Here is a 25,352-nt window from a genome sequence, read left to right on the forward strand (position 1 = left end):
GCGCGCACGGGGGCTGCGGAGCGGGGGGACGGGCAGCCGGGGCGCTAATAAAACCCCACCAAATAAGGCGCTGGCGGTCCTACGAAGGGAGGTGGGGGACAGGCAAGGGACGAGCCGCCCCTCGGGCAGGGAGAGCCCTTCCCAGCATCCCTACCCCGCCGCGGCGGAGGGCACCTCCCCCGTCCGGGCTTGACGGCAGCGGGGAGGAATGTGTTTCCGGGGTGGGGAAAGCGCGGCCGAGGGCGGACCTTCCCCTCCCCTCCCCTCCCCCGCCACGCCGGGTTCCCCCTCAGCAGTTCGGAGGCGAGGCGGCAGCGGCGGGCAGTTGGACGAGGAGCGAGGCCGGGCGTCCCGCCGGGCTGTGCCGCGCCCAGCCCAGCTCGCTCCCGGGACGCCGGGGCAGAGGGGGAGCTTCAGTCAGTCAGGCGGGCCGGAGCGCGCCCCCTGCCAGGAGCCAGCCGCGGCGCGGCCATGGCCGAGGTAGCGGGAGGACGGGGCGGGGGTTGGAGCCGGCCGGGAGCGGGCTGAGCGGTGCCCGCCCGGCCCGCGGCGCCTCGTCTGGGGCGCGTCCGCCGGTATCCGGGCGGGCTCAGGCGGGTAGTGCCGGGCGGAGGGCGACGATCGCGTCTTCCCGCCGCCCGCCTGTGCGGGGAGCCGCCGGCAGCAGCCGGGAGCCGCCGCCGCCCCGAGGCGCGGGTCCCGCAGCACCCGACCCGGGCGGAGGAGGGGGCGCCTCGCCTCCCGTCGCGCCTGCCGCGGCGCCGGGGCGGTGTGCTCGTCCTGGGCCGGCGCGGCGGGCGGGCGGGAAAGTGTCGGGCCCAGCCTGCGGCTTCCTGTGGCGGCGGGACGGCGGCCTGGGGCCTCCCGTGCCGGTGGGGGCTAGCCAGGCCTTTGTCCGCCCGCGGCCAGGCCCTGGCCGGGCAGCGCCCGCGACCGGGCCGCCCCGACCCTTCCCTCTCTACCAAGGTGGAAGCCTGTACCGGTGCCCCGCTCAGAGCTGCCCTGTGCCGCCCGCGGCCTCCCGCCCGGAGGTGCCCGGGGAGGGGGCAGCTGGGTAAAGTTTCGGGCGGCTTCCCCGGGAGTCCGTGGGAGAGTGGGCGGGCGTCCCCCTCAGCGGCTGAGGCGGAGGGGGAAGGCTTGCCTTCCGCGGGAAGCAGGCGCTGGGGAGAAGCCAGTTACGGGAATGAGACCCTAAGGAGCGAGGCAGTGTAGGAGCTTGGATATCTAGATTTTTGACCGGCCCATGTCTGCCAAAAGTAACTGTTACGAGCGGGGTACGTGCACTGTTTGAATGACGGCATGATCGTAGTGCAGCGTTTTGACTGCTCGGTGCGTTAAAATTTGTGCGGTTTCTGCTCTAAGCTGGCTCTGAGCCTTTATAGCTTGCTATAAGCTTGTGTCGGGGTGGGAGTGGGAATGTGAGGCTTCTGTATGTGATCTGTTTCACGGGGAGATTTCTGAAATAACTTACAGCAATAGAAGCGCAATGTTTTGTCTCATATTATTACCCTCCTATACCAATGGTTGGAAGGAAACATGAAGTGATAGGAATTTTTTTCTGACTCACTGTTTAGTCCGTGTCAGATCTCTTTATCTTATGGAATAAGTGTCTGACTGCCTGTTAGATGCATCAGGTCATCTTTGTGACTATTTTTCTTTATGAAAAAAAGTTGAATAGTGTTCTGGGTTCCTTCTGCATTTGTCCTTGGTATAATAGAATAGTCCATTCATGCTAACACATGTACACATACCTGTTGGGTGAAAATGTTGATTTTTTTTCTGGTAGATTTGCCATTGGTGCTACAGTCCTGTTCATGCCAAGACACACAAACCTTTAGGAGTAAGGATTGTCTTCATTCAGATTAGTGGAACTGCTCACAGCTAATGCTGCATGTGTGATTAAGCGTTGAAATGGAGCAGGACTTTATGTATGTGGAAACAGATTTAGCTAATCGGTACTCCTGGCACATTTAATCATTTGGTAGGTGATGGTGGTAGGGTGAGAAAAAGCAGTTTTCTATTATGAAAAGAGATTACTTGATAGCAGCTTTTTTTTTAAATTAGTATTGTACTACTAGAAAGAGGTAAATTAGACTAAATTAAACAAGACTTTAAAAGTAGTGAAGACATTCATTGTCCATATCCATCCTGGTGATGAAACTGATGATTCATTCTCCTGTCACAAAAAATATTACTTGCCTCTGGCAAATGATTAAGTAGCGTTTTGCAAGCCTGCCTAAGGCTAGATTTATAAGGGTTGCAAAAACAGTGAGCCATTGGCAATAGGTAGGCAAGACGAAGCAAGTTTAGGATGTGAACACCTTCAACTTTTGTCCTTTTCAAAGATGTATCTGAAAGGTGCAAACCTGACAGGCATGCAGAATGAAATCTTACCTTAATCAAAGTTGGAGCTGGTAAGTGCTGTATCTGTTTGCCAGCCACGTGATAAATGAACCAGACTTATTTTGAAATGAAATGTCAGCAGTTAAAAATCTGTTGTTCTTTGTGTGCGCAGCCAGGGAGCTCATTCTACTCTGTACATTCGGTCATCCAGTCTGCATCATGTTTCTAGTTATGCCCACCCTTGTTCAGGACTGATTTCGGAGGGATGTGAGTTTCTCTAGAATATGCATGAATTTCTGATGTGAGTGCAGAATGTTAGTGTTTTGAGTTTTAAGTGACTCAAGTGGTTAATCTTCTACCACTTCCTTTGGGAAGTGATTCCCACAGCTGAAAACAAACTGCCCGGAAACTTTTCCTGCTGTTCTTTCTTCCTGATTCATGATTTCATTCCTCTGCTCTTAACCGTCCTCCCTATACCTCTCCTAGGGCAGCTCTGCTATGGTGCAGTTTTAAAAAGAGCTCATTTGCTATAGCAAGTGGCTCAGGAAGTAGGTAACTTGGATAGCAGAAAGGCAAGCTTGTGGAGAGCGATGTAAACACGGGGCGGACACGTGCTATATTCTCCGTTGCCCTGAATATAATTCCCTTGCTGCCACTGATATGAATGCTCTTCAGTTGTTTGTAAATAGTTGTCATGCCTACCTTTCCACCCAGTCTTGATTTAGTCTAGTGATGTGATGGACACTTAACTCGTGGTTCTCCCAGCCCTCTGATCAGCCTGCTACAGGCTTCCTGGCAGTCTGTGGCTTTTGGTAATGTGGCCTTCAGAAACGGTTCTGATTGCGATTGGGGCAGGACTGCTGTTAAACAGGCTGTTGAAGTACCTCCTCTTGATGGGACCCTTTTTGTAAGCCATCATCAAAGGCTGTAGTTCTGGAACGGGCTCCATCCCCACTCCCTTTCCTTCAGGTGGACAGACACACAGAGTCCCTGCTGTTCCTCTCCTGCCTGTGGGCCAGGGGGCCTGGGCTTCTTCGGTGCAGACCTGCTTGTGATGCCTGGTGCAGCCTTCGTTCGTGTCAGTTGCGCACAGCGCAGCTCACGCATCCAGTCCCTACCTTCTGTTCCCTGTTAGTTCGGAGGAAGCATTGCATCCACCACATGGCTTAGGAAGTGGGTTGTTGCGGGGGAAAGAGTAGAGGCTGGATGGAACTTTGCTGGCAATTGGTATACCTGGTCTCCTCTTTCTCCCCTGTCCTTTCCAAATACATTTTGGAAATCTCAATTCCACGTGAGAGAGACTATTATAATCAGTGAGACGTTGTAAAACTAAAGTTAAAACAGGCAGGGATTTTCCTAATCAGTATTAACTGTGGCAAGCTAGCTAGCTTTAAGATGGTTCATGCCTCCTCACATGGCACTTGGAAGAGATATTGGTTAGATGGGTGCAGAAAAGGGGGAATCCAGGCTTGGCAGTAGCAGAGCCTATTCTGCCCTCATTTGCTTTTCTAGAGCTTCAAGTGGTTTATTTTTTCCAACTTCTTTTTTTTTTAGGATGGCCAATCCCCTTGGCATCCTTTTGATTCTTAGGAGCTGCAGTCAGCCCTCTGAGAGGGAATCCTTGTTGGGAGTGCCTTTTTTTTTCTTTTAAGTTTCTTGGGATCTATTGGTAGAGGTCATAAAGCAATTGCATAAATTTAATAATTCTTAAAAATGTAATTAAGGCAATATGTAGTTAGATTTATTTTAGAAGTGTCATTAAAAAGTACTTGCCAGTATGTGTACTATTCCCCTATGACTAGATTTTTAAGTCATCTGCTACATTCTGTGCCCCTTAGAAAATTTCCTGTCTTCCAGCAGCAGAAGACTCAGCGTTAAGCCCGTGTTTTTCTACCTCTCATCTCCCATCTGTCTTTATATTGCTGATTCTACAAATTGTTCCCACTTTCTCTACTCGCCTTGCTTTGAAGGCACTTGCTAGTAGTAGCTTTCTCATTAGCAGTTTTAACATTGCTGGTTAGACGACTTGAGATTTTTCAGGCTTCTGCTCTGGGGTGTGTGTGTGCATGGGTGTTTTTTATACAACCACATGCGTCTCAAGGCTTTACAGGAAAATGAGTTTTTGGTATAGGGGAGAGTTAGCTGTTGTTTCTGAAGAGGATGGGGTTTTGTTTTTCAAGAGGGAGTGTCACAGAATCATGAACAGATGAACAAATTCTGCAGCTCAGTCTCCTGGACAGACGCTGGCAATATCTCAGTCTGATTAAAGGCCGCGGTTGTGTCAAAAAACTGAAATTTGTTGGTTAGTTCTAATGCTGAATAATGTTGTCATTTATGGTGGCCGATATGATCTCTTTTTTTCTGTGGGGTTCCTCCTTGCTCTGTGTTGCTCTGTTCTGCTGTGTATTCTGTTGCCAACTTTCTGAAAAGGGTAATGTTACTTGCCATGCAATAACCACGACGGACCACAATATTGACCAATATCTGTCAGTTGTTGTGGTTATGGAGTTTCTCAGGTGGCCTACAAAGTAATTTTTGTGTTTACCCACAAATAGGAAGACAAATTCTACATTTTTTTTTCTAATTTGTCCTGCATAGGCGTGGCCCAGTAAATTAAACTGTTAAAACTGTAAGTCAGGAGACTTTTCTCTAAACTTTCTTCCCTCCCACCATTAGATGGAGTAGAATTAGTAGTGTGAGTACCAGTAAAAAGTATATACAGCTTCATTGCAAGAAACTGTCGTATGCTTTAGCTGTGTTCCTAACAGGCTGTATGAGTTTCTAGCCCAATTTAAGACGTGTGTAGGCTTGCTGAATAGCTTGTATTGGGAATGTCATGCAGAGAAAGTGAAAATTCTGACTTCTGTGAATGAAAAATGAGACACTGTGCACCTCATTATGCATTGCTAAATAGTACAGTTGCCTTTTTCAGTACTAAGGGTGCTCTCTTTAGCAGAATGCTGTTATTAAACATCCTGTATTTTTCTAATAACCACCTTCTATTCTTGGACTAATCAGAGTGGTTAGTGGACTTCCTAGGCTATCGTATTCTCCCATTAACAGATTGAAGATGTTCACAGAGATGGTAAAATCACTTATTTAGTACACAATTTACACATAACCAAGCACACGGTACGGAAAGTAGCCTGATGAGACTAAAATATTAACGTTTTCTTTTAGGAAACATAATAGGGTTCCTACCTGAGCTGTAGTCCTCTTTGGGGTGTCACTGAGTAAAGACTCTTTAATATATTAGAGCGATATTTTTGTCTATATCCTTCTCAATTTCTCTTTACAGTCAGCTGCAAAAAAGGGTTATGAAATACACTTTCTGTCTTAAAAGCAGTTTCATGTGCTTTCTTTCTTTTCCAACAGCAGCGTTAAAATACCATTAGTAGTATTGTGGGTTTTATTAGAGGGGGAAGTTTTGAGTAACAAAATTGAGGTTGGAATCTTAACTTTGTTATTGCTAGTAAGAGCTAAGAAGATACTGGTGTTGTCTCATCATCCTTTTCATTCTTTTCTTTCTCCCACAGAAAAATATCTTGTGCATCTTTGATAAATTAATGCAGTTCTCATGTTCTGCCAACAAATCATTTGTTTTCTGTTTATAGTTGTTTTCTCTAAACTTCTAATTTGTAAGACCATGTTTAAGTGCAGATTCTTCTTAAAATGCTCATAAACTATAATGTATACAATATCTAGTGCCAGTATTTTCTCCCCTTAAAACCCATAATTTTTGCATTTTGCGAAAAACATAATATTTGCAGTTCACTTATTTCTTATTCGTGTTTTGTACAAGATCACTTACGCTTAACTTAGTCCTAGTTTTGACTTAGCTTAGTTTTAACTTCTGCTCTTGGTACATTCTAGTGTATAAGCAGGAAAGAGAACCATTGTTTCCATGGATTCTTATTAGTCTAGAAATTTCTGTGTAGTATACATATGAGTACTCACATGTAGTTAATTTTCTCTTATGGCTATTAACAATTTTTTTATCTTTAGAGCTGTGCAGGTAAAGGCACTTTTGATGTGGAAGCTGAACGGAAAAAGTGAAAGCTTTCTTCTTATTTTCTCATCCTTTGTGGTAGAATGAAAAACAATAATTATATATTGGGCTGAACTGAAACACTGAACTTGCCCTCATGTGAAGATGACTGTGGTTATTTAAAACAGAAGAAAAATAATTGTATTAGATTAATTTAGAAAGAGTCAGTATTCCACTTAGGAAATGGTGATATTGTGAGTCAAAGGTAGTATCTTGGGTATTAATGCGTACTTTGTCCCTGAAGTTGTGGTTTTGAAAAACAAACCTGAGACCAGGATTCTGGTTTGTCTTGACCTTGACCTTGAAGTAGGTGTTGAGATAAGGATGTGGGAGCTGTTACCTTTTTATAAAGGAAAAAGGAGGATAAGCTGTCATTCTAGGGTTTGTTAATTTTCTTTGGAATTGTGGTTTAGTGCCTGGTGCTAACCTCGGGCATTGGCATTCTAAGTCATGTCTGCCTCTTGTGCAGCTAGCTCTGCAAAGCCGTTTGATCTGTCCTCAGCTGCTCTGTGTCGTTGTAGGATGGCAGGACCTGTGGGGAGTGATCTGTGGCCTTGTGCTGCCATAAAGCAGAAGATCGCAGGATGTTCTCCTAGTGAGCTGGGGGGTAACCTGAGTGTCAGGAGCATATCGGGGACCATAGGAGGTCATTTGAAGGACCTGGCATTCTAGAAGCTTGGCTGGCATCCTCTGCAGATTCAGTTGCTCAAGTATTAAACTGGGCAACATGCAAACTCTGCCTAGACCCTCAGCTGTCTGGTTTTCCAGATCTTAGGTAAAAAGGGTTTATGTGAAGATGAGAACAGCATAAAGGAAAGCCTGTTTCTGAAGTGGAGATAAATACGAAAGAACGTAATCTTTTTGATGTTAAATAAAAAGCACTCTCCCAGGGATCAAAAGATGACACATTTTAGTAGTTGGTTATCATTAAATTTTGCATCAGGATGACTTCTCGTATTATTACCGTGTCTTTGATAGTGGAGTGGCTGAAGACTTTGTGCTTGTCCAGTCAGCAAGTGAAATGCTCCCTCTTCTGATAATAAAAAGGAGAAATGAGGAAATTTTTGCTAGCATCATCCATAAGATTGACTAGGGTAAGCAAGGTTGATTATGTGCTGCCGGTGTGTTCTGGCTAGGTTTTTTTCTTATTAGATGGATGTTTTATTCTTTTGTGTATTAGGAAATTAGTTTTGGTGGGCGCAGGAATTACCTTCTCTGAGGTTCCTTCTGTGTTTTTGCAAGGTTGTATTTAGTATATGTTAATGTGCTCACTTTCTTGTGCTAGCTAAAAATTCTCCCGATGCTGAAAGGAGTACTGTAGCCCATCTGCATAAAGTATGAGGCTTGACCATTCTTGAATTGTCAGTTTGCTGTTTTTGTCAGAATAGATTAAAAATCTCTTTCAGTTGTGCGTGAATGTAACATGCATTTCCAAAACACCTGTAAGTGTAACATTTTAGGAGATGATAACATTTGTTCTTTGCTTTTACTGTACAGTTCAAAAATGGGGAATAATTTTTTGTGCTGTTTTTGTCATTTCTATGCAAATACAAATCTGTGTGAGAAATTAGTGTTCAAGAATTTCAGTGTGATTTCTCCTGGGTGCGGACTTGAGCGTAAAAAAGGAAGCAGCAAATTTCCTTTTTCGGAAGAACGTACTATACATATCTGCTATAGGTTGTTTAAAATGCGTCATAAAATTGATAAACAGTGGTAAACTTTTTTTTCTATGTATGTGTTGTGTCCCTCCACTACAGATGTTGTTTACATAACTTTTCAAAGGCTAGACTAAAATGTTACATAGCCATGTTGCTGATATCACCAGTTTCAGTGAAAAACTCAACTTTAGCATTAAAGAGTAACTATAGTGTGTAAGATTGCTGCCAGCATTTTTATCAGTGCCAGCTGACCAATTTGGAGCGTGTTTAGATAGAGCCAGTACCTGTGCAAGCGTTTTTATTACTTTTTGGTGCATAATTCACAATGCACTTTCACTTTCTAAATGAATAATGTCTTTATTTAATATGATTAACACTTGCTTCTAGCTGGAAGCAATTTTAATACTATGTCTCTACAGAGTTTAACAAAAAAAAAAAGAGCTTACGTGTTAGCGGTAACTCAAAACTCCGCAGTAGACAAGTGGTTTTCAAATTTACCTGAATTTCATATTTTGTAAAATGTTCCACTGGCCCTTGAACCATGAATTCAACTAAAAATGTGTTTTATTTTCGTAGGAACATGGCTCTGCAGCAATTTATACCAACGTAGGTCTTAACTGTCCCTCCTGCCTGTAGCTGTGCAGTCTTGCCATCCTCCTTGCATCAGCAGTGGAAGTCATAAGGCTGTACAGTAAGTCATTGAAGTAGCTGATCTGGTTGAAAAATAGCTTGGCAAAAAATTAATTTTCAGCTAGATCAGCTGTTTCAGCTGCGTGACCACATGCGTTACTAGTAACACGCTTCAAACCAAGAGCAGGAATAGGAAAATGTGCAGCTCATAGCGAGAGGAGTGTGGGACTGTGACAGTCCAGAGATAAGTTGGCATAAACTGGTGTGGAACCTCACAGCATCTGCTTGTGCATGCTTCAGTGCTCTTCTGACTTGAGTAATCCATCTTAGCTTGCCAGGTCAGGTGAGAAATAACTCAGCAAGGAGTTATTGCTCAGCTTGTTCCACTGTCTCAGTTAAGAGGTGAAAGTATCATCCACAGTTGGTACCAGATAGATGAAGGGTGCAAAGTGGTGAACGTTAGGGCCTGGAGAAGTTGAGCTGTCTCTGTTCAGTAGTGGCAAACTGGTATCTACTTGGCTACTTTGAGAAACCTCATCTTTTATTATCTTTTGCAGTCCTCTCAGAAGCAGCCTGTGGACTCCAGGCTTACAATCCTGCTCTGGAAAGCAGGAAAAGTGTATTAATAGGCAAGGTTGTTCAGGCAAGTACTGCTTTTTATAAAGTACTTTGTCATGGTTCTGTTGTTTTTTTTTTTAAAAAAAAAAGACATCTTTTAAGGTTGAAGTCATTTTTCTCCTGAGAGTGTTGAGCTTTTTGCAAGTGCTCAAACTTCAGGATTAAAATCTGCATGAATTCCCCTGTTTGTTTCCCTGCGTGCTTATACCTAGCCAGTTATCACTGGCATTGAATTAATAATCATCATTAGTGTTATATATATATTAAAAATATAGCTAACATACATATGTAGAATTAAATATATGTAGAATTAAATATGTATTTAAAAATCTCATAGATCGATGCAGATTTATAAGACTGTATGTAGTTCTGTGGGACAACCAGTTTTTTATTATTTCTGTATGTTCATTTTCCTCACCACTTACCCAACATTAAAAGTACACTGAGGATGAGAGTTGTTTCATTACAAGTCTCATTCTAAATTGTGTTAGAATAGTGAATCTTTTAAAAAAACCTTGCAATTAAATATTTTGATACTATCTGTAAGCATTATTCTATGTACTTGTCATTGAAATCTTGAATTAAAATAAAAAAAAACAAAACCCAAAAGAATCCCAAAACCAACAACAAAAACCTGAAAAACCTTCAGTGTTTTGTTCTTTGCCTGTCTTAATTTTTTTTGGCCAACTGATTTATTCTAATAACCTATTGGAAAAAGTAAAATCAGAATAGCTCCCCAAACTGGCTGGCTGTGTTACAGAGCATTCATAAGGAATTCACCCAAGGCCAGCAGAGAAGGAAGGTCCATGACAGCCTGGATTTAGGCTAGTTTAGCAGCACTCAAGAGCCCAGTGTAATTTCAGAGGTCAGTCAGGCTGACAGCCACCTGCCACTTTATAGAAGTTGTTTCCTCAGCACTCCTTTGTCCATTTGGAGGTCTGATTCAGTTTGCTGAAGCTTACAGAAAGCGGTTTTCAATGTGGAGGGGAAAGGGATGACTCAAGGTATCGCTCTGCCAGCCCAGCAAGCGGAGCTGGCTCTGCATGGTGGTGGGGGAGGTCCACGAGTGGTGGGAGCGCGGGAGCAGAGGTTGCTTTTTTGGAGGTGAGGATGCTGTAGCACTGGTATTGCTTTCAGCAGCAGTTAGCTTTCATCTTGGTTTTGATTGCTGAAACTGTACCCTGAGCGTTAATGATAGCTACTGGTAGGTGAACGCTGCCATGTAACGACAGAGTTTCCGCTGAGTTTGCCCTTTGCGGTGTGCCAGCTTCTGGCTTCCTGCAGTACCTGCAGCAATAGCCAGCAAGATGTTTGCAACTGTTTTCTCTTAAAGAAATAGATGAGTGAGACGGTGTATTAACTGAAATTCTCTAGCTTTTTACTTAAGAATGTACATGCCTCTGTTCTGCTTTTCCTTTAAAAGAAAAGCTTAGATTAAAGTAAGTTTAGCCAGACGTTGTGACAGTCATGTATATTACTAAGGCAGTACAGCCTCGGAAGCATCAGTTACAGTCAGCTGTGTAAGAGCTATATTTACATGTTTAGTTAAACTTTTCATTTCCCCCTGTGTGGATGAACGTGAGGTTTAAGTTGCACAAAATTAGACTCTTTATGGGAGTAGTAAGTGGTGCAGAGTGTGTTGGAATTTAATACTACCACAAGGAACAGACACCCATGTTTTCTACTAGAATGGCTTAAATTGTTATGTGGCATTCCTAATTGTAATCTGTCTGACATGGAAATGCTAAACTTAGCCAAGAAGTCTTGTAGACTAGCAAGACCTATTCAATTCACACTCTCCCTCACCAAAAAAAAAGTATCACATTTAAGCAAGACGAGAGATTAAATTATTATGGCAAAAAGGACTGGTGGGTCTAAAAGCGTTTGAAAAGTGGTGAAACAACAGAGATTTTTCTTTTGTGTTTTAATCAATTGTGTAAAGAGGTGCTTGTAATAATGAAAACCCTGAAATATTTGTTATGGAAAAATACCTACTGATAACAGTGAGATTGGGTACAGATTTGTGGAGGTGACATGCTTTGAGTCTTTGAGGCTGTGATGGATTTGAACTACTGGAAACTTTGGTTGGCAAGAGTATGGAAAACGGGTATTTTTGACAGTGACAGTTTTAAGGGGGGAAAAAAATTAGGTGTTTTGGTTCTTAACACTTACAAGTCCTCATTATATATTTATCCTTAAAGAGGAAGCTTTCAAGGTGCGCATGTATAGAAGCTGCTGTAATACAGAAAATAGTAGTTTCAACCACAGTATCGGTACCTGTGGGCTTGGTGTGTTAGCTGTTTAGCCTTAGAGAGGTGCTGTCTTTGTGGTGTGCTTGCATGCTAATAATATAAGCAGTGTATGAACAGGTTTTATTATTTTGTCCGTGGTTAAAATTCAAGTAGCTTCATAATGTCCTTGTAGGAATCCCAGCTTTCTATGGGCAGGATGCACCAACATGGGATTTCTTAGCAAAAGAGAGGAGTGCAGGTGTGTGGTGGTGGGGTGTTCTGCTTTTTTATTCCATACTTTACTAAGCACAATAGTTTGAGAGATGTAGAGTAGAAAGTAGTTACAAACTGGCTTTTCAGAAAAAGATGCAAATGTTTCAGAAAAATATGCAGACTAGGTATAAGCCATAGGTAATAAACAGTAAAAGCATATTGCCGGTGTTTTAATTAGATATAGCTGCAGGCCTCTGCCTGCTTTGCTTGAGAATATGCAGAGTTGTATTTCTCTCCTAATTTAATGTTGAATATTAAGCACAATACACCTGTTTGCTAGTCTAGTTTTCCAAAATACAGTTGTCAGAGTTTACCCTATAAATTGCAGTCTGAGGATAATTGCCTGGTGAAAATATCTAAATAAACCTATGTGGAAAAAATAAAACTCTCATAAAAAAGAGCACCTCACTTGGCTCTTAAATGGTTTCCTATATGTGGTGTTTATACCCAGGTTGTTCACATGAGCTGTGTCAAATTAGTACTTGCCTTTCGAGCATCAAGATGCTTTTCAAAGCAACTCCTAAACTGTGGAATCTTGGCTTCAAATTATGATTCAACAGGTCAAGAAAACATTATACGAATAGTCTCTTTGTCCGCATTAGGATCGAGCTAAGGAAAAGGATGGTTAATACAGCAAAGTGGTGTTCTTAAATTCATAATTATTGGTGATATGGTAATACTAAGGAAGTCTAGTCATGAATTACAAACCGTATGTGCATGGCGGTATGTACACAGACTATTTGGAAAAAAGGTCCCTACTTCAAAAGTGGTGCTGATTAACCAATGTTAGTCGTGCCGGCACTGCAGTGTTCTCCGAAAGGCGTTAGAACAAAGAGAAGAGATCAAGGTTGCGCTTGGGGTTTGCTGACTTGACAGGTGAAGGCTCTTTGTCAGTGACAGCATCTTTACATTGTCCCTGAACATATTTTCTCATTCTTTTACTTTCTGTTACTGTTGTCAGCATGAAATCTGGACTTGTGCGACTTCTTAATTTGTCTTTTCATAACATATTTCTGTTTGAGTAGGCTTTAGCAGCACTACTATTTGTAACAATTTACTATGCAACTTGTTTTTGCTTGTGATGAGTATTATTTAGGTTTGCAGCTAGTTGCAGGAGTGAGTTTGTCATTAGGTGAAAGTATCAACGGATTTTGCTAATGAAAACATGTATAGAAATACAGTGTCATGAAATTAAACATGGTATGTAATCTATCTTGCCTGAATAGGTTTGCTACATTCCACTGAAGTCTAAATTCAGTAGGTCTCTCCTTGCTTACCAGAAGCTCCCTGGCTGCCTTTAGTTGTTTGTTGAATAATAAGTATTCACTTTAACTGAAGTCCATAGAGAAGTCCATATAGTTCACATTAGTCAGGTCTGCAATTAGAGAGGGATTTCAGCTCAGTGTGCACTAGTCAGAGTAGTCATGCATGATACAGGAGGTTTGCAGTCAAGGCTGTCCTGTGTCTGAGTGTGAACACACATCTGTTTCCCTTCACTTTCCTACAGGTTAGGGCATTTGGTGAGAAAGAAATAAAGCTCATACTCTGAATCATGGTCCCAAGACTCTCTTTGCTTTTATCCATTGACAATATGCTGTAAAGTCTGTATACATATTACAGGGAACAGGATCTAGAACACCCACATACATCTTTCTTCTATCTCCTGCCATCTGAGTGCTCCAGTAGATAAATGAGTCAAAACTTTTATCAGCTCCTTTTCTGTCTCTGCCTTTCTTTCTTGGTTGCATAGCAGCTTTGGTTTAATAAGAGCAGTGGTGGGTGCTCTTACTAGTATATCCTGTAGTCTGATACAGCATTCCTAGGAAATGTGAATTCAAACCCTTTGGGGCTGAGGAGGGACTGGAGCCCAGTTGTCTTCTTGGGTATGCCTCCATGCTATAAAGTATCAGGGAACCATTACCACCCTCTGTGGTGTAAACTGTATCACAACTGGATCTACCACATCCTCTTGGTTTTATCTTTCTCAAGGTGGAGAGATGTAAAATATCAGAAAACTTTTTATCATCTGCAGTTGTTCTGAAATCAATACCTCTTTTTTCTGATTATAGAGAAAACTTACGTGTTCTATCAAGAAAAATCTCCATCCCCACTCGCCTCCCCACGGCCAGGCATGTAACTTGAGCAGATTTGTTTCCACTCAGTAATTCGAATCAAGACCAAAAAATACTTTTCAGAAAAATACCTAATTGCTTTTCTATTTAGAAAACTGTCACTATTTAGAACTGTCAGTAATTTGAGGGCTCCTGTGAAATCCGGAAACAGATATCAATAAATTCTGTATAAAAGGAATAATAAGGTCAAACCGTGTGAGTGCTTGTGAAGTTAGCTGTTCTGTCTTGAAGCAGCTGTGTCCTGTATAAACTAACAAACACGCCGTACTCTGGGGACACAAGCCAATACCATGAACAGCCTTCTAGATTGGTTCTCATGAGCTGTGGCCTCAGCCTGCTGGTAATTGTACGTGAACATTTTCGTGTATTCAGCTGAAGAGGAGATGTGATGCAGGTGCCTACGCTGGCTTTTCAGTAGTGGTTTCGGACCTACAAGTCTATTTTGGAACCTAACGCTTATAGATTCCCCCCCCCCCACCTTGAATCAAGTCCTTTTTGGTGAATTTTAAGTGACTTGATGTCTTGAGAAATTTTTTAGAGCTGTAAGTGTGAATAAACTATGGGTAGTAATGCAGTGTAACTTGAGAGTCTCAGCAAACTGGTTGTGTTATTGTGCATGTTTGTCTGCCTTACTAAGCATAGGAGGGGGGCACAGTAGTTTCCATGCGGAATCTGCAGAATTGTGATGTTTCCCTGTGGTTCTGGCATGCGGAAATGTGTATTCTCATCTTTTTTTTGGACTCCCAACCCTGCAGCGGGGATCTTTTGTACTAACGAGTGACATACACTAATTGTGGCAGATAACCTCAGATAACCATAGTGGAGGAGCTGGTCTCCCTAACCTAAGCAGAAAATTAGTTTCCTGTAGATTTTAATTCTTTGTAATCAAAATTTAAGTCCTAACTGGTTTATTATATATTATGTGATGCCCCACTAAAACAGAGTGGTTATGGAAGGGCTGGTCATGAGTATTTGGTGGCTATGCTTGCTTTATTCCATTAACTTAGAAATAATAACTGACAGAGAAAAATGAAGTCCAATGTGAAACACTGCTAATTCTTTTATCCTGTAGCGTCACAGTATCTGAAGTGGTTATGCCTTAAAGCTTTTCCAGGACACAATTTGAGTAAGCAGTCTTGATGTGATGATTTTTTTTGTGTAAAAGCTGTTTCAGTGCTAAATAATTTCTTATTTTGCACATTAATCTGGGTTAATGTCCCATTCTTTCCATATTACTGCAAGCGGTTCAAAACCTGCTCTGTTAATGTCTGTGAAGTTGCCAGGGGGAGAAAGAACATCGTGGTCTTGATAAGCCGTGCTGTTGGTAGGCTGGTAGATAGAAAGGCTGTTGAAGGCAGGCTTACTTCTAGCATTTCCATTTGGATTGGGGTGCTGCAAAGTCGTGCTTTTGAGTCTGTGCATCTTGACTATTTCCATCAAGTTCACTTCCCCTACATGGAGATACTCCGCTAGCCCATCTCTGATGATGCAAGACTGGGAGCTGAGCCTGTCTGTGAAGGGCAGCCATCACAGGGCTGGTCCGTGTCCAGGGAACAAACAGTTTTGTAGGGTGCGTTAGGGTTTTAGTTCTTTAATTAAAATGTATTGCTTTTCAACCATTAGTGTTTACCTCAGATCTCCACTTCTATGAAGAAGAATGCATCACATAGTTTCTTGATCTGATGGTCCCAGAATCTACTGTGCAAGCAGTGTATTCCAGCTATAATTCAGTATTACAGTAACATTTACATTGATTAAGTAAGAAAGATAGCTGTTAAGGTCACAAATGAAGAATTGCCTATTTTCATTGGAAAATCTAGACCACAAACTTGGAAGTTTTAATCAAAAGTAACTCCTTGGTGTGAAACACTAGTATCTGTACCTACCTGTGCCTTTCCGAGCAATATACTTCTCTCAAGACGGAGCAGCAAGATACCGTTTTACCACTTTCTTTTACAGTGAATTGCTGCTTTGCAGTGAATTGTTGTATAAGCAGACATGCTTAGAGTTGTTGTGTCCAGGCAAATTTGGGTTTTTAACTAATGATGTCTGTTGTGGGAGTTCTGGCTGTCAGAAGTGCTTATAGAGGTGTGGGTCATTGCTAGAGGTCTGTAGTGTCCATGTCCCATGTCACTGGCGTTGTTTGGTTCTCCAGTTAAGAAAATTGATGTGTCCTTTTTTATTTCCTCCCCCCCCCGCCCCCCCTTTTTTTTTTTTCAGAAATGTGAATGAGATTCTTCTTGCTAGTCCATAAAAGTCACGCTGAGAAGTGTGGCCCTCAGCTAAAGCCAGTAAACCTTCTGGAGTGAGGGAAGAAGGAACTTTTTTAGCAGGGTAGCCATCAAGTCCTGAAACAGGCATCTCCAGAGACTATTTAATTCTGCTTATTTTAGAAACATGTCTCTTCCTGCTCTTTTTATAACCAGAGCCTCAATGACTGGGGGTGGGGGCTGACTGTGTGACCAGTGTAGTCCAGCATACAGCCATGGATGGTGGCTGAGAAGCAGTACCCTTTGCTTTTTTTTTTCCCCCCAGTTTTCTTCCCCATCCCCATCTCACCACCTCCATCATGCCAGGACAAACACTTCTGTACCCACATAGATGAAGCTAGCCACTTTCTTTGTTGGATTAGTGTTTCAGCCAGAACTCTTCCTTGCTCCAGTGCTCCTTTGTGGCTGCACTAATGCTAGCACTGGTCAGAAAGGAAAGCAGTAAGAATTATCAACGAGGAGGGTGATTAATAAGGGTGAATAATCAACAAGGAGGAAGGGGCAGCTCTCAAGTGACTTTCCATCCTTACGCGAGATGAAAGTGACTATAAACATAGCCTCAGCTCTAGGAGGGGATCAATTCCATACAGCGTTTCCGTATTAAGCTTTAAACCTGTCAAAACGCAGCTGATGCAAAGAGGTGTCAGTCTGCGGGAAGCATGAAAGCTAGTCCAAAAGTGTGAGTTGCTTATTCATTTCTAGGTTTATAACTGTAATTAGAGTGGTGTGTGGGGATGTGAATAAGTAGGCTGTCTGGTTATTGCCTCAAAAAGGTGGCTTTTGCACAACTACTCAACTCTTACTGTATATTTAAATGTTTCCCCTGTGGTCTGAAGCGTGGTTATGTATTTCAGTAGAAAGCTTTGCAGCAAGGTACACTTCAGTATGCAGCAGAGGCAGATGCCTTGTGTTTTCCTTTGCTTGGCATTGGCTTGATGGATGCTGGAGTACTGGGTCAGAGGAGGAGCTTCTCAGCTGAGTGGAACAATACTGCAGTTGCCTAACAGGTTGTTGCTAATGTTGCCTTAATATCAGTATAAACTGTGGCCTGCGTCAGGTGGGGTGAAATGCTGAGCTGAAGACTGGTGAGAGGAGAGCAGCATAGCCATCAATATTTCATTTCAAAGGAGTTGGTATTTCTATAACTCTTACCTTCTTTCTTGATCCCATTTGCCCAGTTAATTTTCTGCATAGATGCTATTGCTGTTCTAATAAATAATTTTTAAAAACTGCAAAAGGCTTTAGTGCTGTGGAGTAGTAACCTTAATTTCTAAATGTCGTGATGATTAGCAGAATACGAAGGTGCTAAATATTTGATTTGCAAATTCAAAATTAGTCTCACTATGGAGAAATAATCCTTCCTTTTTCCTCTTGTCACTTCATGAGTCTCATTTCAAATTAGAAGCTCCAGAGATTTCCATCAAAGCTGGTTTTATAGAGAAAAAATTCTCTTCAAGCATTATTGTTTGTAGACACAGTTAACAAAAAAAACTTGGAAAGCAATGAGTCCAAACATTCAAGGTTATGTCCATGTTTGTCTTCCTAAAATGTTTAACAAAAATAGAGTACGGTTCACAAATGTGCAGAAATAATTTTAAAATCGTTTTTTCAACAGCATACCATTTGCAGCCTTTTATAAAGGATCCAACTGGTGATATAGTCGTTAAAGAGATTTCAGTTCTTGGCAAGCTTACCTTTTGTAAGCTTTGAGATGCTTTTTTTCAGGGTGGAAAAAAAATCATTTTTTCAAGGATTCTGGGATATTTTTCAAGGATTTAATTAGAAAGGGGAGAACAAGTATAATAGAAAATATGTAAATGTTGCACAAAAAATTTCATTTATTTCTTGTAACAATGGGTTCTTTTCTGTTCTCATCATCTGTGGTTGAATACTGACACGTGGTTTAGTTCCAGCTCCACCAACGGATTCCAAAGGCTTCCTTTGGCTGTCTAGTGTAGTTAAGCGTTATTTGTTTTGGTTTATTCCCTGAACAGAAAAATCTGCGACAGGGCAATCCGCAGTACTAACCAGTGACTTGCAGGAGAATGTATTTGACACTGTTGTGACCAGGCGGCTGCGGCGGTTAGGAGGAAGTTTGGAAGCTGAGGATGTGCATGGCTTTGCTTGTGTTAAGGAACAATCAGAATTGAATCCAAATTAGCAAATCTCTACTCGAATTTTTCCAAACCTCAGCAGATGAAAAAGCTATTAAGCAGTGGAGGTAAAGGAAGCGAGCTAGCGTGTGTTGGAGGGCAGGCGGCTTGCTTTAGGAGAGGCATTGGCTTAGCCATATATGGAAGAGGACATTTTCCTTGTTAACTTTACGGTGAATCTGTGCCCAGAACTACATTCATCATGCAGATGCATTTCCACAGGAACGTTTCTCTTCCAAATGGTCTTAGTCATAGTTTTAGCACTGTGTCACATCTTTGCTGACTTATTTATATAGTCCTCATGGGCTTGCTGTGCATCCGCTGCTAGTCTGCCCTAAAAAGGTGAACTGTTTATAATTTTCTCATTTTGGCTAACAGAAAAGACAGTACTAAACTGATGCCAGCAGCTTAGTTTTTTCTTACTGAAAAGCCTACCCCATTTTGGGCTGTACTTAAAGCAAAACTGCTTTTCAAGTAACAAAATATCCTTTCATTTGAGGGAAGTAAGGCTTGCTAAACACAAACAGATCTACCATAAAACCAGAAAAGGGAGAATCTAAAAGTTGACCAACCTGTTAAGGCTTTGCCCTCCAGACTCCTAGTCTGATAGGCGTGCTCTGACACCATGTTTCCGCTCTCCTTCTCTAACCTTGATTTAGTCCCTTCATCTGTCTTTCACCTACTCGCATTTGTTGTGACACAGTTCCCCTCTGATCAAGGTTCGTGGTTGCACAGGTTTGATTTAGGTGATTGCTTATAAGAGGGGGTTAAATAATAAGAGTGCTCATGAAAGACAATTTTTGCAAATGAAGGACTGATCACCTCTGCAGCGATGGGCAGAGGGAAAAATCGGAGTTAGATATGTGCAATAAGTACTGCTCAAAAGTTAAGTAAGGTATAATTCACAGTTCAATTTTGTCTTTGGTTTTTTAATCAGTAGTTTCTTACGTGCCTATGCGTAACATCTAGCAAAGTCATTCCACAGCAAATTCTCTTAATTCTCCTATGTCTAAACTCCCCCCCCCCACCCTCTGGCTACAGCATCCACTGAAGAGTGGGCCAAAATGATTTCTCAGAAAAATATGAACCATATAATACTGTTGTTGGATACAGTTTGTTAGCAAGGGGTTGGCTTCTGTTTGAAACCTTCTCTACCAGATTTTAGAGCAGCTATCCCTTCTCTGTTAGGTCTGGCTGGATGTGCAAAGTAACAATTACAAATGACCCTAAATCAGTGTGGGAAAACCAAAGTTCAACTGGTGTGCTTATTTAAGCATTGCTCACTTTGCTGCTAATTTATATGAATAGTAGTACATCTTCTAGAAAATGACAGGTTCATTTTTAAGTCTCTGCCAAATTCACTTTTCCTTGGCTATATTGCATGATGGTTTTTAGAACAAAAAGGTATTAAGAATATTGATGTTTCCAGGATGGCTGGAAAGGCTTTAATTAGCAATAACATTTTAGGATGACCAAGGAAATTGGCAGCAGGGTCCAAGTTCTCAGAATTCTTATAATGAATAAAAGAGAAATGGAATTTAAAATAGTACCAACACTTGAAAGATGTGACAACTGGCACTGGCTGACTACCTGCTATTAGAGTAGAAGAAAATTTAGAAAAAAATGGTCTATTTGAAACCTATTTATAGAACATAATCCTAACTCTGGAGTACTAAGTGAAGTCTCACCAATAATTGGGGGAAATGACATGTCAGTAACCTTAAATTGTGGTTTGTAAACATTCAAATCTTGTCTCATAAAGCACATAGCTTATATGGTTTGTATTTATTTTTTTCTGCTAGGCTTTCATTAAGACTTATAGCACTGAACCAAAGGGTAGAATGTTTTTTCTTTAATAAGGATGGTACCCATTAATTCTCTGTTTTCTAAAGAAGAAAGCTTACATCAAGGATGATTTATGTTACATATTGTGAGAGGAAATTTCTAGTTTGGAGTATAAGGTACAAAGTTAGGCTGTAAAATGCCCTTTGAAGATTCCGAGGAAAATATTTTGGAAAGGACCTTGAAGTTTTATCTTAAAACAGAGACTTGAATAGAGAAACTGTATTTCCATCCTGTATTTCTATGGTATCTTTATTTAGAAGTCTCTCTCTGATAACATTCAGAGCATAAATATATTTTTATAAGATGTTAATAGATTGTTTTGGGTTCTCCTACCTCCGCCACTCCCCCCCCCGCCCCCACCAACTGAACAGTGTTTCCAAATTTCTCATAGCTTGCCGGTTTACCTAACATAAGAGTATTTCAAAATAATTTAAGAAGCTACCCTGTTTGGTGTCTTCTAAATACAAAGTTTAGCCCACAAACATGGTTGTATTAGCAAAACTGTCCGGCTGGTACAACTAAGATAATTTTGATTTGCATCTGCTCCATGTTCCTTGTCTCTTCTGAAACACAGTTACATGTCTGCGGTTTCACGCAACTTTTTTTTTTTGCTTACTCATTATGATAAATCATACAATTTGGTCTTATGATTATGTATTTCAGACTAATTTAAAATTGCTCACATGGGCTGGTGTCCTCTGTTGCTTGGTATGGAATGGATTGGCTCAGCAAGGTAAGTCACTTATTGCAGTAGTTTTATGTTGCTTTAAAACTATATATATATTTAGCAGTTACTTATGTAGATAAGTAGATGTATCATTGTCAGGCAAGTGCTAATGGCAATATGTCAATCATATCTCATGTTAATAACCTGTTTGTAGTTAGAACTGAGTTTACAAAGCCAGAATGAAACAAACTAAAACTCTATTGTTGTTAGCACCTTTTTTATAAATGAAGTGACTGATTTGTATTCTTTGCTAGGTGGAAGTGACTGCATAAAAGCTAATGCAAAATCATGTGGTGAATGTATACAAGCAGGACCAAACTGTGGTTGGTGTAAAAAAACAGTAAGTGTTGCAATACTCCTTTTATGGTTTGGTTTTTTTCCCCTTGGTTTCAAATTTTAGTAAATACATGAAATGCATAGACATGTATATTTTCCTTAATAATAGTCTCTTGTAGCTCTTCAATTTGATACTTATTTGTACTTAAAAATTCAGATACTATGATTTTCCTGGTGTCCTGGTTTGAGTAGAATTGCTTTTTACTATGTGTTTACTTCTGGTTTTCTAAGTCTTAAGTGTATACAGACCCTACAGGCTGTCTTACAGTTATTTAAAATCATTCCAGCATGGAATCTGTCTGGGTATGCTTAATTATATTCTTCCAGTGATATAAGAGTAAGAGGTAATTTTAGAGAGACATAGGTGGAGTAGGGGAAGAGATTGAAGGTTTTCTTTTGTAAAAGAAAGATGTTCAAATTTTAGTTTTCTGTTGTTGGTAGATTTGGGGGGGGGTAGGAGATTGGTTTGTGTGGGCGGGTTGTTTGTTTCAGTATGAAACATAAAGAGTGCTTTCTTGTGTGGGCGGGTTGTTTGTTTCAGTATGAAACATAAAGAGTGCTTTCTTATGTAATTAAAAATTAAATTCAGGAAATGCAAAATGTAAGATAATCTTAAATTGTGTGCCTTAACCAGGATATGCTGAAGTGTCGTCTTCAGGTTAGAAACAGAAGAAAATGTTTTCTATAGCTCTTCTTCCGTTTATTAATGAAAACTGGGAAATTTTCCTGTTTCTTGCTAGAATATGATGTATGTTTATTTCCATATAGTACCTACTTGAGTATCCCCCAAACGAGCTTATAAACTTTAAACATTTAATTAAACTGACTAACTTTAAAATTTGTCCTTGAGCTGTCAGATTTGTTGTAGGTCCTAGTCATCAATAACTAAGAAGCTTTATGATCTATTTATTTAGACGCTTTTTTTTTTGGGGGGTGGTGGAATCAGAATTGACAAGTTTCTCAATTAGAAGCCTTATTTATTCATATTTGAGGTTAGAGCTTTTTTTATGTTTGAGGTAATGGTAAGTTCTTGTTCAGAACAAAGTTACCTATCGGTTTTGCGTAAGGATCTTACTTTTGGATTGAATTTCCCCAAATTAAGAGTTGTTGTCTGTCTTTCCCCTGCTCTGTCAGCATATTGTCATTATTTCATTGTGGAGTACCAAGGTACACTTACATAATCCTTAATTAAAGCCTTAAAAAAAAAAAAAGTTAAAAGGGAAGGTAGTTGCCAAGTAGGCTGTGCAAATAGGTTGACGTTATTGATGACTACATGAAGATGACAGCCTTTTCCACCTGCTGTCACTTTTAGAGTGGCAGTTTTAAAAGGATGTCCTGCTTCTGTCAGAGGTGACAATGGGGCCTTTTTTCCTTTCATCTTGTTTACATCTTATACACAGGTAAGTATAAATGGATGCAAACTCATGGATTAAATAGTAGTCACTGATGTATTTAGTATAACTTAACATATTCCAGGACTGTGTGTTTTATTACTGAACTTAAAAAAAAAAAAAAAGAAAGTAATTGTAAAAAGTGTTATTGTGGGTAGACAACTTACAGATAGCTATAAACTTGATACTCTTTTTGCCTGTGTTTTCTAGGACTTTTTGCAAGAAGGAGAACCCACATCTGCCCGATGTGATGACTTGGCAGCACTAAAGAGTAAAGGCTGTCCTATGGAAGATATAGAAAATCCCAGAGGTAGCAAACAGGTGCTTGAAGATAGAGAAGTAACGAATCGTAAGATAGGTGCTGCAGAGAAGCTGAAACCAGAAGCAATTACACAGATCCAGCCACAAAAATTAGTACTGAAACTAAGAGTCGGTAAGGACAGTTTCATTCTAGTCTTTGGATCATTTTTGTCACCACCACATCTGCATTATTTTGGTTTGAATGTGTAACCATTTTGTTACAGAAACTACTACTGTTCGGATAACCTGAATGGTAGCACAGCCATTCAGGTCAGCCCCAGGTGTTTAGATACTCCAAATACTGTTTGACTTTTATGAAAGGTTAGATATTACCGCTTGTTCCCCAATAGAACTTATGAGAAAATAGATACCTTCCTGATACATGTATCAATCCATGCTGTAAAATTGTTTTGTTCTCAGTATTTTGTAGTTGATTTTCTACAGTGTGGCTTCTTAGAATGAAAGTAGAGGATGGTGCAAAAACTTAGAGAAGTTATGAGAGCATTTACTTTTCCTTGAAGTACTGCTGTTGCCTAAAGTCTGCATGTCTGAACTGAATGGTTTTGTAGTTATGCAGCAAGATTTTTGGATTGCTATGTAAAATATTTTCCAGAGGCTAAAGATGTGGACACAGGACTACAGTAAAGAGAACAAAGTAGTTGTGTACCATTTCCAGCCCCTGAAAAGAACTTACTTCATTCAAACTAGGGAAGAAAAAAAAAAAAACAGGGCTAGTAGCTTATACAGTACTTGAGTATAATGGAGATTGTCCTTAAGGAGAGTTCCTAGGTACTGCAGATGCATTCAACAGCTACCTCGTATTTACCTGGAATAAGAGCCTGTACTTGGGGTCAGATGCTTGGTGGTAATTGCCTTAATAAGTGCAGGATGATCTGAAGAAGCTTAGCATGATGAGGAGAGGAAAGGAAAGGAATAAAAGTTACTTTGCAATTTCGGTATTGCCCCTATTTATTTCTAGTGTGACCCTTCTGGCTTCAAAACAAATTATTGTCCCTCTGACACAGAAGTTTCCTCATCAGAACATATAAGGGACCTGGGCAACCAGAACCTAATTGCCCAAAAGATTATTACTCTGTTTATAAGCACTTCTCTTGCTCATAAGTTCTCTGCGGGACTGTGTGCTTGCAGAGCGGAATACTTACTTTCTGTGCAGGCTCATTTAAACAATAGCTAAAGAAAATCTAAAGCTTTTAGGTTTTGGTTGTTGGGGTTTTATTTTGGGGGGGTGGTGTGGTGCAGGTTTCTTTTTTGTGAAAACCGTGCTGCATAGCTGCGTGATCCATATGCTATTCACTTTGTCCATCTAATGGTTTCCCCAGTTTGCTAATTTTGCTCATATTAAGCAAATGTTTCTAATTATTAAGGACACTTAAGCAGCAGCAATTTCAGCATTTGGCTTCAGTGACTAACGGGGGTGGGAGAAAAAACTTCTAATTCTATTCCTTATTTCATATATAATAGGCAAAAGAATACTCTTCCATTTTTTGGGAGGGCAGGGGGGATGTAATTCTTCTGCAGTGTCTTTCAACATCAGCGTGAGACTACATGCTTCTGTTGGCAAAGCTCAGGGTCTGGGCTTATAATTGCAACAAATAGTAACTTGCCGTTATCTCACTGCCATTTCTGTGCTCTCAGCCTGTATTTGATGCAAAGTAACTTGAAATACTCCATCCAGAACTGATTTTTCTTTTATAAACCTATTTAAACAATGTGTGTGTTTTAAACTAAACCCTGAGAATTTTTGGAGTCATCTTGGATGCAAATAGATACTGAAAATTTGTGCTATTATATCTTATAGGAACCTTGTTAAAATTATTGCAAGTATGAAGATTTGAAATTGCAGCAACTAAGAGAGGCTTGATTTTTGGCAGGCTAGTATTTTCTCTGGGGAGATAAAATATCTTGGAAATATGAAGCTGGACATTTGAAAAAACTACTTATTGAAATTTTTTTCATCATCATTTCATGTTAAGCATTTCAATTAACAGGAGAAAAAAATCACTCACCTCTAGTTCAAAACCTCCATCACTATTTCAAAGACTTTTCTTGAAAAGGCATTTTTCTTGCCAATGCAGTTGTGGAATTTTTAATGGTTTCTATTTGTTGTTGTTTAATCTCTGAAACAGGGGAACCACAAACATTTTCGCTGAAATTTAAGAGAGCTGAAGACTACCCCATTGACCTTTATTATCTTATGGACCTCTCCTATTCTATGAAAGATGATTTAGAGAATGTGAAAAGTCTCGGAACGGCTCTGATGTTAGAAATGGAAAAAATAACTTCAGACTTTCGAATTGGTAAGAAAGATTTGCCTATTTAAAAAAAAAAAAAGATAAAAAAAATCAAGTTTCCTTCCTGATGTTTTTCACATGATTA

At 40.6% G+C, this 25,352-nt stretch overlaps 1 protein-coding gene across 3 annotated transcripts in view; it reads left to right on the forward strand.

The window, feature by feature from the left end:
* Positions 1-437: 437 nt before the first annotated feature.
* ITGB1 (integrin subunit beta 1) overlaps positions 438-25,352 on the forward strand; it is a 48,464-nt gene continuing 23,549 nt past the window's right edge. For 2 of the 3 annotated variants that reach the window (XM_059819063.1, XM_059819062.1), the window contains exons 1-5: positions 438-480; positions 20,865-20,934; positions 21,183-21,268; positions 22,866-23,088; positions 25,103-25,273. In XM_059819063.1, coding sequence (XP_059675046.1) covers positions 472-480; positions 20,865-20,934; positions 21,183-21,268; positions 22,866-23,088; positions 25,103-25,273 — 559 coding nt within the window. In that variant the 5' untranslated portion in view covers positions 438-471. Of the gene's footprint in view, positions 481-20,861; positions 20,935-21,182; positions 21,269-22,865; positions 23,089-25,102; positions 25,274-25,352 lie in introns of those variants that run through there. The other variant, XM_059819064.1, reaches the window with a different exon arrangement.

The sequence above is a fragment of the Gavia stellata genome, chromosome 6 (assembly GCF_030936135.1).
Source record: "Gavia stellata isolate bGavSte3 chromosome 6, bGavSte3.hap2, whole genome shotgun sequence".
Lineage (NCBI taxonomy): Eukaryota > Metazoa > Chordata > Aves > Gaviiformes > Gaviidae > Gavia > Gavia stellata.